We start from the raw sequence: 12,846 nt of genomic DNA on the forward strand, positions 1-12,846 counted from the left end.
AAGTGCAGAGTTTGCCAGGATCGCCAGCGATCTACTGCAGTGTGTTGTGCAGCCTGACGGTAGCAGGAAGGAAGGACTTGTGCTACCTCTCCCTCAGACACCGGGGAGGAATCAGCCGGTGGCTGAAGGAGCTGTGCAGAGCTGCGAGAGTGTCATGCATGGGGTGGGAGGCGTGGTTCATCAGAGACGAGAGCTTTGCCATCATCCTCCCGTCCCCCACCACCTCCACAGTATCCAGAGGACACCCCAGCACGCTGCTGGCCTTCTTTAGCAGCTTGTTCAGCCTCTTCCTGTCAGCCGCTGCCATGCTGCTGCTGCTGCTCCAGAAGACCACTCCATAGAAGATGGCTGATGCCACCACAGAGTCCAAGAAGGTCTTCAGCAGTGCTCCCTGCACTCCAAAGGACCTCAGTCTCCTCAGCAGAAAGAGTCTGCTCTGTCCCTTTTTTATAGTGCATGTGCGTCGTCAGCCCAGTCCAGTTTGTGCTTCAGGTGAACACCCAGGTACTTATAAGATTTTACAATCTCAATGTCCAGTCCCTGGATGCTCACTGGTACCGGAGGAGTGCGTTTACCACGGCGCAAGTCCACCACTCGGTCTTACTCGAGTTGATGTGGATTTGAGAGATGTTTGTAAATTTACTGTACAAAAGGCTAAAAAAGGGATTAAAAGAAGATGTATTTCTGTTGGAGGAGTCCAATTTTGGACTAATGTTGAAATGGATGTAAGAATGGTGAACTCCTTTTTGGTTTTCAAGAGAATTATTTAAAGAACAATTCTTGAGAGTTATAAATGTGATTAATGTGACCAAAACACAGGTGGCGGCGCGACTCTCTGCCTGTCTGACCGACATCTCTCAGTGGATGTCTGCTCACCACCTGAAAATCAACCCCGACAAGACCGAGCTACTATTCCTTCCAGGGAAAGGCTACCCCACCCACGACCTGACGACCACCTTCACCAGCTCTGTGTTGGCCCCTACCCCGACTGCCAGGAACCTCGGGGTGACACTAGACAGTCGACTCTCCCTGACGGCCAACATCACTGCGACAGCGCGTTCCTGTAGGTACATGCTGCACAACATCAGGAGAATACGTCCTCTTCTTACTCAGAAGGCGGCGCAGGTTCTGGTCCAGGCTCTGGTCATTTCACACCTTGACTACTGCAACTCCCTCCTGGCTGGTCTACCTGCTAAGGCCATCCGACCTCTGCAGCTCATCCAGAATGCAGCAGCTCGACTGGTCTTCAGCCTCCCGAAATTCACCCACACCACTCCGCTCCTCCGCTCTCTCCACTGGTTACCGGTGGCTGCCCTCATCCGCTTCAAAACATTGGTTCTGGCGTACCGTGCTCTGAACGGATCGGCCCCGTCTACATCCGGGATATGGTCACACCGTACACCCCGGCACGTTCGCTCCGCTCCGCAACAGCCAATCGACTTGTGACTCCTGCACTTCGAGCTCATCACTCTACATCCAGACTGTTTGCTGTCCTGGCTCCTCAGTGGTGGAACGAGCTCCCCGCTGACACCAGGACAGCAGAAAGTCTCTACATCTTCCGCCGGAGACTGAAAACACACCTTTTCCGACTATATCTGGATTAAAACACAGATTTGCACTTCAGTGGCACTTAAATAGCTCTTATTGTGGTACTTTTGTAGTTCGATGATGTTGAGGAAATGTTACTTCCTGTATTCTTGTTGTTCTTTGTTTATACTCTAGGTTTAAATGCACTTATTGTTAGTCGCTTTGGATAAAAGCGTCTGCTAAATGACATGTAATGTAATGTAAAATTTATTTATATGGAAGATGTATGTGAAAGTATGTCTGTATGTGTATGTATATATGTATATATATATTGTTTTATTTATTATTTATTATTTATTTTACATACATTTTCTGATTTATTTGATATTAATTTAGGATAGGAATATATAAGCATTTTTTTCTTCTACCTATACCTTTTCAGTCCTTCTGTTTTGTATATTATATAGAATAATATTGTATTGTATTTGATTGACTGAATAAAATACACAACAGCAGCACACATGGTGTATGAAACTTCTCAAGAAATGTCTGAGTGACCGTCAATTATTAAATATTATAAAATTATATATATTCTTATTTACAGTAAACAGAGCAGGGTAATGTAAAAAGAACATTAGTAATATAAATAATTAAGCTATTTCCAACAGTAGTGACTACAGGCAGTTTAATTCATATTTATTAATGTACGCAGCAACTTTTCAATTAGTCATTGCATTGTTTAATGCAACACAGTTTCTAATATAGTTTAATCAAAGTAGTGTGTGTGTATAGAGTTGTTGCTGTTATAGTTGTCTACCTCATTGTGCTGTTTCTTGAATGAACAAAGCAGAGCCTGTATGAGGAGAAGCAGAGGAATCTTTCTACCAGTAGATGGCAGTATACGCTTATGTAAACCATACATTTAATCAAATGTACCCATCGTCTCTGTTAACTAACTAGGTTATTGATGAATATGTATTTAATGCCGTTTATTTCCTCTGATATTTAATGTTCATGGATAATTTGCAGCATAGTTGTACATACATCATGTGGCGGTGCGTCAATAGAGGGCGCTAGGGCGCCGCGCCTCTGAAAATGTTGAGATGAAGAAAAGAAAAAAGAAGAAGAAAAAAATATAATATATACTGTCAAAAAACGTTATATACCAAATAATTTAAATAAAAAATAAAGCGTGTTGACGCGCTAAATGTGTGTGGGAGACCGTAAGCCTGTCAACAACCACTTAAGTTAAATGTGACCAAAAAGAATATATCGCCACTCATCCTCACGGAGAGAAGCCCCGCCCCCTTTTATGCGCGTCGCCCTAACGTGTGTGGACGGGAGCGAGCAAGCATTTCACGGTCGTTGCGGCAAGGACGGCTTCTCATTGTCTGATGAAAGGTGAATCTTCGGGCGTAGAAATGTGCTTCCTGGCCAAGGACATCGTTTCTTATTTCACGCGATTGGACTATTCGGGCAATCAGAGACCCGTGTCGTTCCCTCGCAGCCAGAGAGCTCCACGTAGCTACGCGAGCAAGTAGCTAACCGGAGCTGGTTAGCTCAATGCTCGGTGAGTAATGCCTTGTTTTGATTCTCCTGTCTGTTGTTCCAAAGTCCTGGGACTCGCTTTCGTCTATTCTCCCCGTCGCCTCATCCAGCCTGTCGTTTGCTCGCGTCAATTATTGTTTAATGTCCGTGAGTTAAACCCGTTATATATCTGTTGTGAAGTCTCGACGTTCATTGCCTGCTTCACCGGCTAGCCTCGGAGCTAACTCATGTCGGGGCCCGGAGAGCCGAGAGGCGTTAAAAATCGCCAACATTCCGCGTATTTCACAAAAGCTACGGGGGAGGTCGAGAATTAAAATGTGAAATGTTTTTAAAGTTTGTAAAAGAGTTTTTCGGACAATTGTCACGGGGAAACAGCTCTTTACAGAGAAACCCACCCTTAGACGGAATTGACTCACAACCGCCCGACCGGGCGCGAACCCGTGTCAGTGAAGGATCCGCGTTACATGTGAGCGCGCTACCGCTAGACCATCATCTCTGGGCAATTTCTATGGCATTTTTGGTTAATTTATCATTATGAAACGCGTCCGTGACCAAGCCGCCGGTTTGAATCAAGCAATTGACATATCTCTAAATCAAAGATATTAATAATAAATTAAAAGAGTTGACGGGTAAATAATACTTATAATAAATAAAGAGTAACCCAGCTGGTCATAATAATAATAATACTGGGAATTTATAGCGATTTTCTAGACAAGCAAATGTCGTTGTTAGCTCGCTAGTAGCAGGCTAACTACCCACACAGTGCAAACCTGCATCAGTTTTCAATGCATTCAGGAAACTCAAACCAGGCTGAGGGAGCAGCAGCTGGACCAGCAGGCCTTCACGTGAGCTCGTACTCATGGCATTGTGTTCATGACCATGCATTAGCAATGAAACTGAAGGACGGTTTGGGGAATCTGACCTCATGTCAGCACTTTTGGATTGTGTAAATTATGTGATGTTGGATAAAAATAAACAAGGCTGTTCCATAAAACCTGAACCTATTGCCTAAATATTCTAAATTGCCATCAAAATAAATACGTATACTACTTGTACTCAAGGTCGACATTAATTCATTTTGAAACACTTTCAGGAAACTCGAATCATGTTGAGGGAGCAGCAGCTGGACCATCAGAGCTTCAGGTGAGGTGTTACATTGATTCTGTGTTGATGTGTATTATTATGCTTGACATTGTTAATATCGCCTACCTGTTTAATGTGAATTATTATAATGTTAAAACATGCATGTGCAGGCTAGGCTACGTTTCCTTTGCTCTTTAGGGAACAGTCTCACACAGTGACCGTCAGCAACTTCAGCACAAGAAGTTACTGTTTCAGGCAAAGTGGTGGAGTCGGCCATGGCACATTATTATCACTCTACACTCTTTTTGTTTTGCAAAGTAGGATATAGATATATGTATACTGTATTTGGCATTTTAGTAGAACTTTTCTTATTTGGTGCAGAATACGGTTTTGGATTTAAACTAAGGTTTGATAACAGTAATTTAGTTGAAATCAGTTTATAGAGACTGAGACTGTACTTCAAGCAACATCAACGGTTTTCACTTGTTTTTTCTGAAACTGGTAAAGTACTGGTATTTTTCCAAAGTTTAATTATGTTGTTGTGTCAGTTTAATCCTTGAATTTCAGGCAGGTTGTACCTTTTGCCCCTGACTTGCATTTGCATTACATTTGATCTGGAAAAACTCATAAAAAAAAACTTTCTTTAGTGGACTTGCAGTGTGGATGAGCGCAGCAACACGGCATCGCGCTCTTTGGCTATTCTTATGCTGGTGGCAGTAATAACTTGTGTAACTATGTGTGATGAAGAGGAGGTTGCAAGCTGTGGATCTTCCACAAGGCAGCCTGGAGGAGAGACTGCAGAGGACAACGCCTTCTCCAGGTAACTAAGAACAACTTGTCTTCTAACCTTCTCTCCCTCCTAATGTTCATTCATGAGGTTGCCAACCATGTAGTAGACGGACGCCTTCTGGACGCCATGGGGGAAGCAAGAGCTTTCATTTAGAAATGATGCTGTGGTGATGGAAAATAATAAATAATTAAATATAACTATTGTGTGTATTATTTTTTAGTCCGCGCATGTAGCATATTCCAATCTGTTAAAAATGTTCTCCTGAGAGCAACCTGCGTAACATCCGGTTGTACTTTTTATCACGGAGGATGGCAATTATTTATTTTTAATGCAACTTTAAAAAGTAGAAAGGCAGCGCCGTCTATTTCTTCTGCTCGTATTCTCTGCCGACCTCACTAAACTTTAACTCTCGTCTTTTAAAATGATAATTCCATGCGAATGCAACAGAAACACTGCCTCGCTGCTTGCATGGCACGCTGTCTTCACTTGGAAGATTGCAGAGTGTAACTGGACGCTCAGCTCTGTGACCTCGATGTAATGATCATACGGGGCAAGGTCAGAGGAGGTTCAAGATATTTAGACTATACAGTGTAGTTTTTGTTTGCAGTTTCTTTTGGATAGATGTTTACAAAAGTTCCTTACACAAATCTCGCTCTTGTTAGACATCTCTAGAATATATATATATATATATATATATATATACACACACACACACATACACGTATAGTTCAAAACATCATTTTGTTTTTGACGTGGACGTTATATAGTTTAGTTGTCTTGTTTTTTTCTGAATGAAAAGATACAATTAGTTGGAACACTTCAGGTTGATTTATTTTATATTGTAAAATATATTGAGGCTCAATTTGTACTCAATAAATTGAGAGATATTTTCAGCTGTGATTTTATTTCCCGTGTTTTAGGGACTGCTGTGCTGCCTTCAGGGTCCTGCAGGCTGGAGCTCAGGAGCAGCTCTTGTGGGACTGCTGGAGGACCTCAGAGGCATCGTCTGGGAACCTGGAGAACACCAGCGCCTCAAGGACCAAGTTCAACAACGATATAACCATCAAGTTGGACTTGTTCCACTGCATGCGGCGCTTCAGTCTCGGAGCATCACTCTCTCTCCACCTTTCTGCCAGTTCCTCTCTGCAGCCTTCCTCGTTGTGGACCAGGGAGATCTCCAGAGGCGAACACCTTCTGTGGGATCTCTCCTCCAAATCCCACTAAGCTGCACATGAGAGCGCTGCAGGTGCAAGGTGCCACAGCCCCGAGAGCTGCTTGCAGAGGGTGGAAGACGTCCTGCTTCACTTCTACCTGGTAAAAGATGCCAATGACCTGCTCCTCTTCAAATCCTCCATGTTAAAGATATGAAAGATTCAGCGGGTGCACATTTTGAGAGGCTGCCTGAGCGACCCTGAGGTGGGGGAGGGAACCCTGTACAGGTTTGGTGGCACCTTGCAGCTGAACAACACCGAGGGAGAGGGAGCTGCTGTGCCCATCTGGATCCCTGAGAGGCCCCTCTCAGGAGGGCTTCCACTTTCACCAAGCCCAGTGGGTCACAGGGAACCGGGTTTCCTGTGACCTATTCCAGGCGCAGGCCATGACAGGTGGTGCGCTGGAACTTCCGGAGACTGGTTGACCTGAAGCTGCCCGGTGTGGAGCTGCCAGCCGTGTTCGACCCCGTGTTGATAGCAGAGCTGAACAATTTGTCTGCAAAGGCAAAATATCCAGCGCTGCAGGTCACCAACGGAGACACAGGAGAGAGATTCGGTCTGGACTATGTGGAGCGTTGCTGTCGTCCTGTTCCTCTCAACTGGGACAAGCACAAGACACAGCCAAGCATGGCCGCTGCGGTCGCCAAGGAGACGGAGCATCCTGCAGCTGTAGAGGCCACAGACCGTCAGGTAATCCAGATAAATGACCCGTCGATTATCAATCATGATGATCAGATTGTGAATACTTATTGTTCTCTCCGTGTGACGCTTCATTTCAGGAGACCAGTGCCACTGTGAGGGAAGCTCCAGCCAGTCTTGTGCCCATCCTGTCCTTCCACGAGGGGTCTGACGTAAAGTTCCAGCCGCCCTGGAGGCCGTCGTCTGCTCCAGGTAAATTAAACCCCGACCACCCTCATATGGACTTTGCACTGAGAACCAGCCGTGTAAATAAAAGACAGAATAACAAGACAATCGTCTTTATATATTGTTTATTTACAATAATCTTGAAAATATATATGAAACGCATCACCATATAATTGTATTCTCCCAAGAAACACTGTCATCAACATGTGCTTTATACGCTGTATTTATCTACAGCACCGCTGCCCGTATCCTCCTCTCCATATAGCCGCTCGCACCGGACCGATGAAAACAGGAGGCATCGTCCAGGTCCTGGACCACGGCCGGTGGACAGAAGGTGCCATTGACGGCTTCTGATGAAATACCACGGAGCTCCACGCATGCTGAAGCAGGTGGATGACGACTACGCCGCCATGGTCCAGAGGGGGTGCACTGACCCTCACAGTTTGTTACATCCGACCACATGCCAACATATCTCCAGATATGTCAAGCATCTGGCCAAAAGAAAACCCACCAGCTCCTCTCTGAACACCAGCCCAGAGAAGGTGTTGGACACAGCAGCTGTGGCAGAGCTTGACCACCGGCAGCCAAACGGTCAGTGTGCCGGTCATCACCATGCCTCCTGCAACCGTCAACCCTCCAGCTGTGGCGCCTCTCAAGGAGGAGTCACTGAGCCGGGATGCAGTGGAGAAGATGGTGGCTAAGATCCTGGACAACAGCAGCAGCAACATCCGCAGCAGAAGCTGACGAGGAACTGTCTGGCCTGCGCTCAGCCAAAGTCCCGCTACCTTGCCGACGGTTCCTCGGTTCACTTTTTTTACCAGACAAAGACGGTAACATGTTTCTACTGCTCCACCAAGGTCTTTAAGACGTATGAATGCGAAGGCCTGAGAGACCCCCGCATGTCCTTTGAGGACTTTGCAGCGTCTCCTTTCTTTGAGCGCGAGCTGGAGGCCGCCAAGCAGAGGGGAGCCGAGTGGAAGAAGGTGGCAGAAGAGAGGAAGAAGAGGAAGTCGGCGGAGCCGCTGCCGACAGGTCGCCTGTGCCCCTGAAGCGAGGCCCCGGCAGCCCTCATGTTCACAGCTGCTTCCCGGGTGTTGGGGAACGTCTACTGCCCCTCCAGGGTGTTCTCCCTGTACAAGGACCAGGGCATGGGGAAGGAGATGGCCTGGGGGGACTTCACACAGTCCGCTTTCTGTGAGGCGGAGAGAGACAGATGGGTCACAGAGAGGAAGAAGAGACCACACACATACATAGTATGAGTAATACTAATTAAATGATACAATAAGAATTATTGGACGAATATAAGCAGCATTATTGCATTGAAAAATATATATGTCCAGTACATGTGTTACGATCTCAGACACTTAGGAAGTAGGACCCAATTGCACGACCCGGGAGACAGAGATAAAGTATTTGTAAGTACTTTATTTTTCGGTTCTGCAGTGAACAAAATGAAAGCGCTCACGTAGTGAGGATCAAAACTTTCAAGAGCACAACATAACCCGACCTGATCATGGCAAAAGACCAGACGAACTGACAAGGAACACTGGGAGACAGGGGAATTTAAGCACATGGTAACAAGACACAGGTGGGACCAATCAGGGGCGGGGCTGACACTGATGAGCATAGGAGACAGGTGTGATGACAGGTGAAAACAATCAGGAAGCCTGGAATGAGAGAAAGCGAACATAAATGACCTGAACCTCTCTAGCATATCTGTCGGTGCACAACAGTACCCCTCTAGGGCCAACTCCTGATGGCCCAGGCTGATTGTAAAAGTCGTGGATAAGAGTCTTGTCTACGATAAATGACGAGCTATCCAGCTTCTAGCCTCAGGACCGTAACCCTTCCAGTCTACCAGGAATTGCTTGCCCTCCCTATTACGGACCTCCAGTAGCTTACGGACCTTGTAAACGTCACCCCTTCAAAGAACTGGGGCGGTGGAGGGGCTTGAGGCGGGAACAAGTGTGCTCTCACACACCGGCTTGATTCTACTAACGTGAAACGTTGGGTGCCTCTCAAGGTCCTGGGAGTTGCAAGCGATACCGCCGGGTTGATGACTCTGGACACTGGAAACGGACCCACAAATCTCGGAGCCAGTTTCTTTGAGGCGACATGGAGTGGTAAGTCTTTGGTAGAGAGCCAAACCTTTTGGCCTGGACTGTAGGAGGAGCGACCCTGCGATGAACGTCCGCAACAGCCTTCATCCGAGCTGAACTGGAGAAGAGACTGGCAGCACCAGCCCAAACTCTGCGACAACGTCTGATCATGGCATGTGCCGATGGAACCATCACCTCTTCCTCGTTGTTAGGGAAAAGTGGAGGCTGGAAACCATTGACACAATGGAATGGAGAGAGACCTGTAGCGCCAGAGAAGGGTATTATGGGCAACCTCGACCCATGTGAGGTGGTCACCCAGGTGGTCTGGTTCCGGGAGACAGACAACGTAGCGTAGTCTCTAGTTCTTGGTTCAGACGCTCCGACTGTCCATTTGACTGAGGGTGATATCCTGATGACAGGCTGACGGTGGCACCTATGAGTCGACAAAACTCTTTTCCAGAAGGCGGAAATGAATTGTGGCACCCTGTCGGAAACAATGTCATTAGGGAATCCATGGATCCTGAATACGTGATTCATCATGACCTCTGCGGTGACTTTGGCAGAGGGAAGCTTGGTCAATGGGATGAAGTGAGCCATTTTTGAAAATCGATCAACCACTGTTAGAACCGTAGTCTTGCCTCTGGATGAGGGAAATCCTGTCACAAAATCCATCGAAATGTGTGACCAAGGACGATGGGGAATCGGCAGAGCTGGAGCAAGCCCATCTTAACTTGAGATGAGGTCTTATTACACGCACACACCGGACAAGCCGCTACATACTCGGCCACATTTTTCTTCATGGATGGCCACCAGAAACGTTGTTGAATCCTGAACATTGTTCTTGCTACTCCCGGATGGCACGAAGCACAGATGAGTGAGCCCAGTGGATGACCTTGGGTGAAGAGCCTCAGGAACAAACAGCAGATTGTTGGGACACTCGCTAGGCGCTGGATTCATGACATTTGCCTCTTTAACGCCTGACTCCACTTGCCAGGAAAAGGCTCCGATCACCCGGTTAAGTGGAAGGATGGTCTTGGGCTCTACCGCAAGTGGTTCGGGATCGAAGACGAGACAAAGCATCGGGTTTTTGATTCTGAGACCGGGACGAAAAGAGTGTGAAGTTGAATCTACTAAAGAAAAGTGTCCACCTGGCCTGACGGGAGTTGAGACGCTTAGCCTTTCTTATATATTCTAGATTCTGTGATCTGTCCAGACTAAAACGGTTGCTCTGCACCTCCAGCCAGTGTCTCCATTCCTCGAGGGCAGCTTTTACAGCTAACAATTCCTTGTTTCCACGCCATAATTCCGCTCTGCCGTTGTCAACTTCCGCGACAGGTAAGCACATGGATGCATCTTGTTGTCTTCTGCAGAACGTTGAGACAGTACCTCCAATTCCTCATTGGAAGCATCCACCTCGACCATAAACTGGCGCTGGGGATCTGGAATGGTGAGTATGGGAGCTGATGAATCTATCTCTGAGAAGTTTGAAAGCAAGATCCGCCTGGGGGGTCCACTTGAAGGGAACCTTAGAAGTCAGAACATGCAGAGGAGCAGCAACAGAACTGAAATTCCTAATAAACTTCCTATAGAAGTTAGCAAATCCTAGGAACAGCTGAACCTTTTCCTGGAGTCTGGTGTGGGCCACTGGGATACTGCACTGACTTTCGAGGATCCATTTGGATATGATTAGGTGAGACTATGTATCCTAAGAAAGACACCTCTTCTGTGTGGAACTCGCACTTCTCTGCCTTGACATATAGCTGATTATCCAGTAGTTTCTGCAAAACTTGGCGGACATGGTTAACATGAGATTTAGCGTCTGGGAGAAAATCAGTATGTCATCCAGATACACAAACACTGAAATATTCAAGAATTCCCGCAAACCTCATTCACAAAAGCTTGAAAACAGCCGTGCATTGCACAGTCCAAAAGGCATTACCAAGTACTCATAGTGACCATTCTGAGTGTTGAATCCAGTCTTCCACTCATCCCTTGTTTTATTCTAACCAAGTGATATGCATTTCTTAAATCCAACTTGGTGAATATCTTGGCCGTTTGAAGCAGTTCAAAAGCAGATGACATGAGTGGCAGAGGATAGCGGTTCTTCACCGTAATGTCATTTAGTGGACTGTAGTCTATGCAAGGTCTCAGAGACCCGTCTTTCTTTCCCACAAAGAATCCGCTCCGGCTGGAGACGATGAAGGACGGATAATCCCTGATTTGAGTGAAGAGGAGATGTATTCATCCATTGCTGTTCTCTCAGGTCTCAAAATCGAGTAAAGTCTCCCCTTGGGAATGGGGGCTCCCGGTAAGAGATCAATGGGACAGTCAAAATCTCGGTGAGGAGGTAGCGACAAGGCTTTAGACTTGTTAAACGCTTCTTTAAATCATGGTAACAGGAAGGTACCTTGTGTAGATCAGGATAGTCAGGTGATCTATAATGATCCTACTAGAGTCTGTTGGTGCATTAACAGGTTGCAAAGTTTACACCTGCCCTTACAATCCTCTCCCCATTCCTTAACTTTCCTGAAGGCCAGTCTATGTGAGGATTGTGGATCTTCAACCAAGGAAACCCCAAAATAATCGGGTGCTGAGTCGACTCAAAATATGAAATTGCATGCTCTCGGTATGGTCCTTATTTATAGTAATCTGTATGGGCTCAGTGCAATGGGTAACTCAGAACAACAAGCGGCCGTCTAAGGCACTGGCACTAACAGGATGAGATAGCGGGACAGTTTTATTTTTAGCTGTTTGACTAGGCCCCAGTCTATAAGGCTTTCGTCAGCCCCTGAGTCTATTAACACACCCTGGTCAATGGTCTGATTGTTAATACAAATGTCTACCTGAGTAACAGGTCGAGGAGGGAAGTCTCATGGAAACTTGCTCACCAGCGCCCTCCTTTTGACTGGTGAGCACGATCTTTCCCGGCATGAAGCGAGTTGATGACCCGGCTGGCCGCAGAAACAGCAACCCTCCGTGACGCGCTGCCTCTCCTCCACAGAAAGCCTGGTTCTTCCAAGCTGCATGGGTTCACCAGAGTCATTCCGAAGTGTAGTCCTCAGATGGTCCCGTAACATGAGCTGAAATCCTCCGCTGGCGGCGCCACCCTCCGAGGCGTATTCTGGAAGCTGGGAACCACATCTCGGTTATGTCGACGCCCTCTCTCTTTCGAAGACGGTTATCGATCCGGATGGCCACAGCGATGAGGATTCCAGATCCCGGGTGTCTCCAGTGGAGCCAGCTGGTCCTTTATCGGTTCGAAAGTCCTGTCATGAAGGCGTCACGAAGAGCGGAACATTCCATCCGCTGTCCGCTGCTGCTGTACGAAACTCGATGGCATAATCAACCACCTGACGGTTGAGCTGACGTATTTGAAACAGTCTTCTGCTGGCCTCGTAGCAGGCGATGAGTGGTCAAAATGCGCCTCATAGTCTCTATGAAATCGGCCAATGAGTAACATAGTTCGGTGTCTCTAGACCATTCTGCAGTAGCCCAGGCTGCAGCTCTTCCTTAAATGAGACACAATAAACGCCACTTTACCATGCTCAGATAAAAAACTGCTGGGTTGTGTTGAAATGCAGATCACACTGTACCAGAAAGGCTCTGCAATTCAAGAGTCTCCGAAAATCTCCGGAAGAGCCAGCCGTAATGGGAGGAAACAGCCTGACCTGGGTCGTCAGCTGGAGTATTGACAGGCAAATTCTCAGCTGTGGATGATGTCACC

General features: G+C 46.9%; 2 protein-coding genes across 3 annotated transcripts in view; both read left to right on the forward strand.

The window, feature by feature from the left end:
* Positions 1–4,892: 4,892 nt before the first annotated feature.
* Positions 4,893–8,105, forward strand: LOC130198353 (uncharacterized). The gene is made up of 6 exons (XM_056421504.1): positions 4,893–4,978; positions 5,869–6,047; positions 6,174–6,262; positions 6,553–6,849; positions 6,939–7,050; positions 7,289–8,105. Exons 1-6 carry the CDS (start codon positions 4,893–4,895, stop codon positions 7,375–7,377), a joined length of 852 nt encoding a protein of 283 aa, XP_056277479.1. The 3' UTR covers positions 7,378–8,105.
* Positions 5,856–12,846, forward strand: part of LOC130198241 (hemicentin-1-like) — a 45,430-nt gene continuing 38,439 nt past the window's right edge. For both annotated transcript variants that reach the window (XM_056421387.1, XM_056421388.1), the window contains exon 1: positions 5,856–6,194. The gene's annotated coding sequence lies outside the window, so the exon portion shown is untranslated. The remainder of the gene's footprint in view (positions 6,195–12,846) is intronic.

The sequence above is a fragment of the Pseudoliparis swirei genome, chromosome 8, assembly GCF_029220125.1.
Source record: "Pseudoliparis swirei isolate HS2019 ecotype Mariana Trench chromosome 8, NWPU_hadal_v1, whole genome shotgun sequence".
In the NCBI taxonomy this organism is placed as follows: Eukaryota; Metazoa; Chordata; class Actinopteri; order Perciformes; family Liparidae; genus Pseudoliparis; species Pseudoliparis swirei.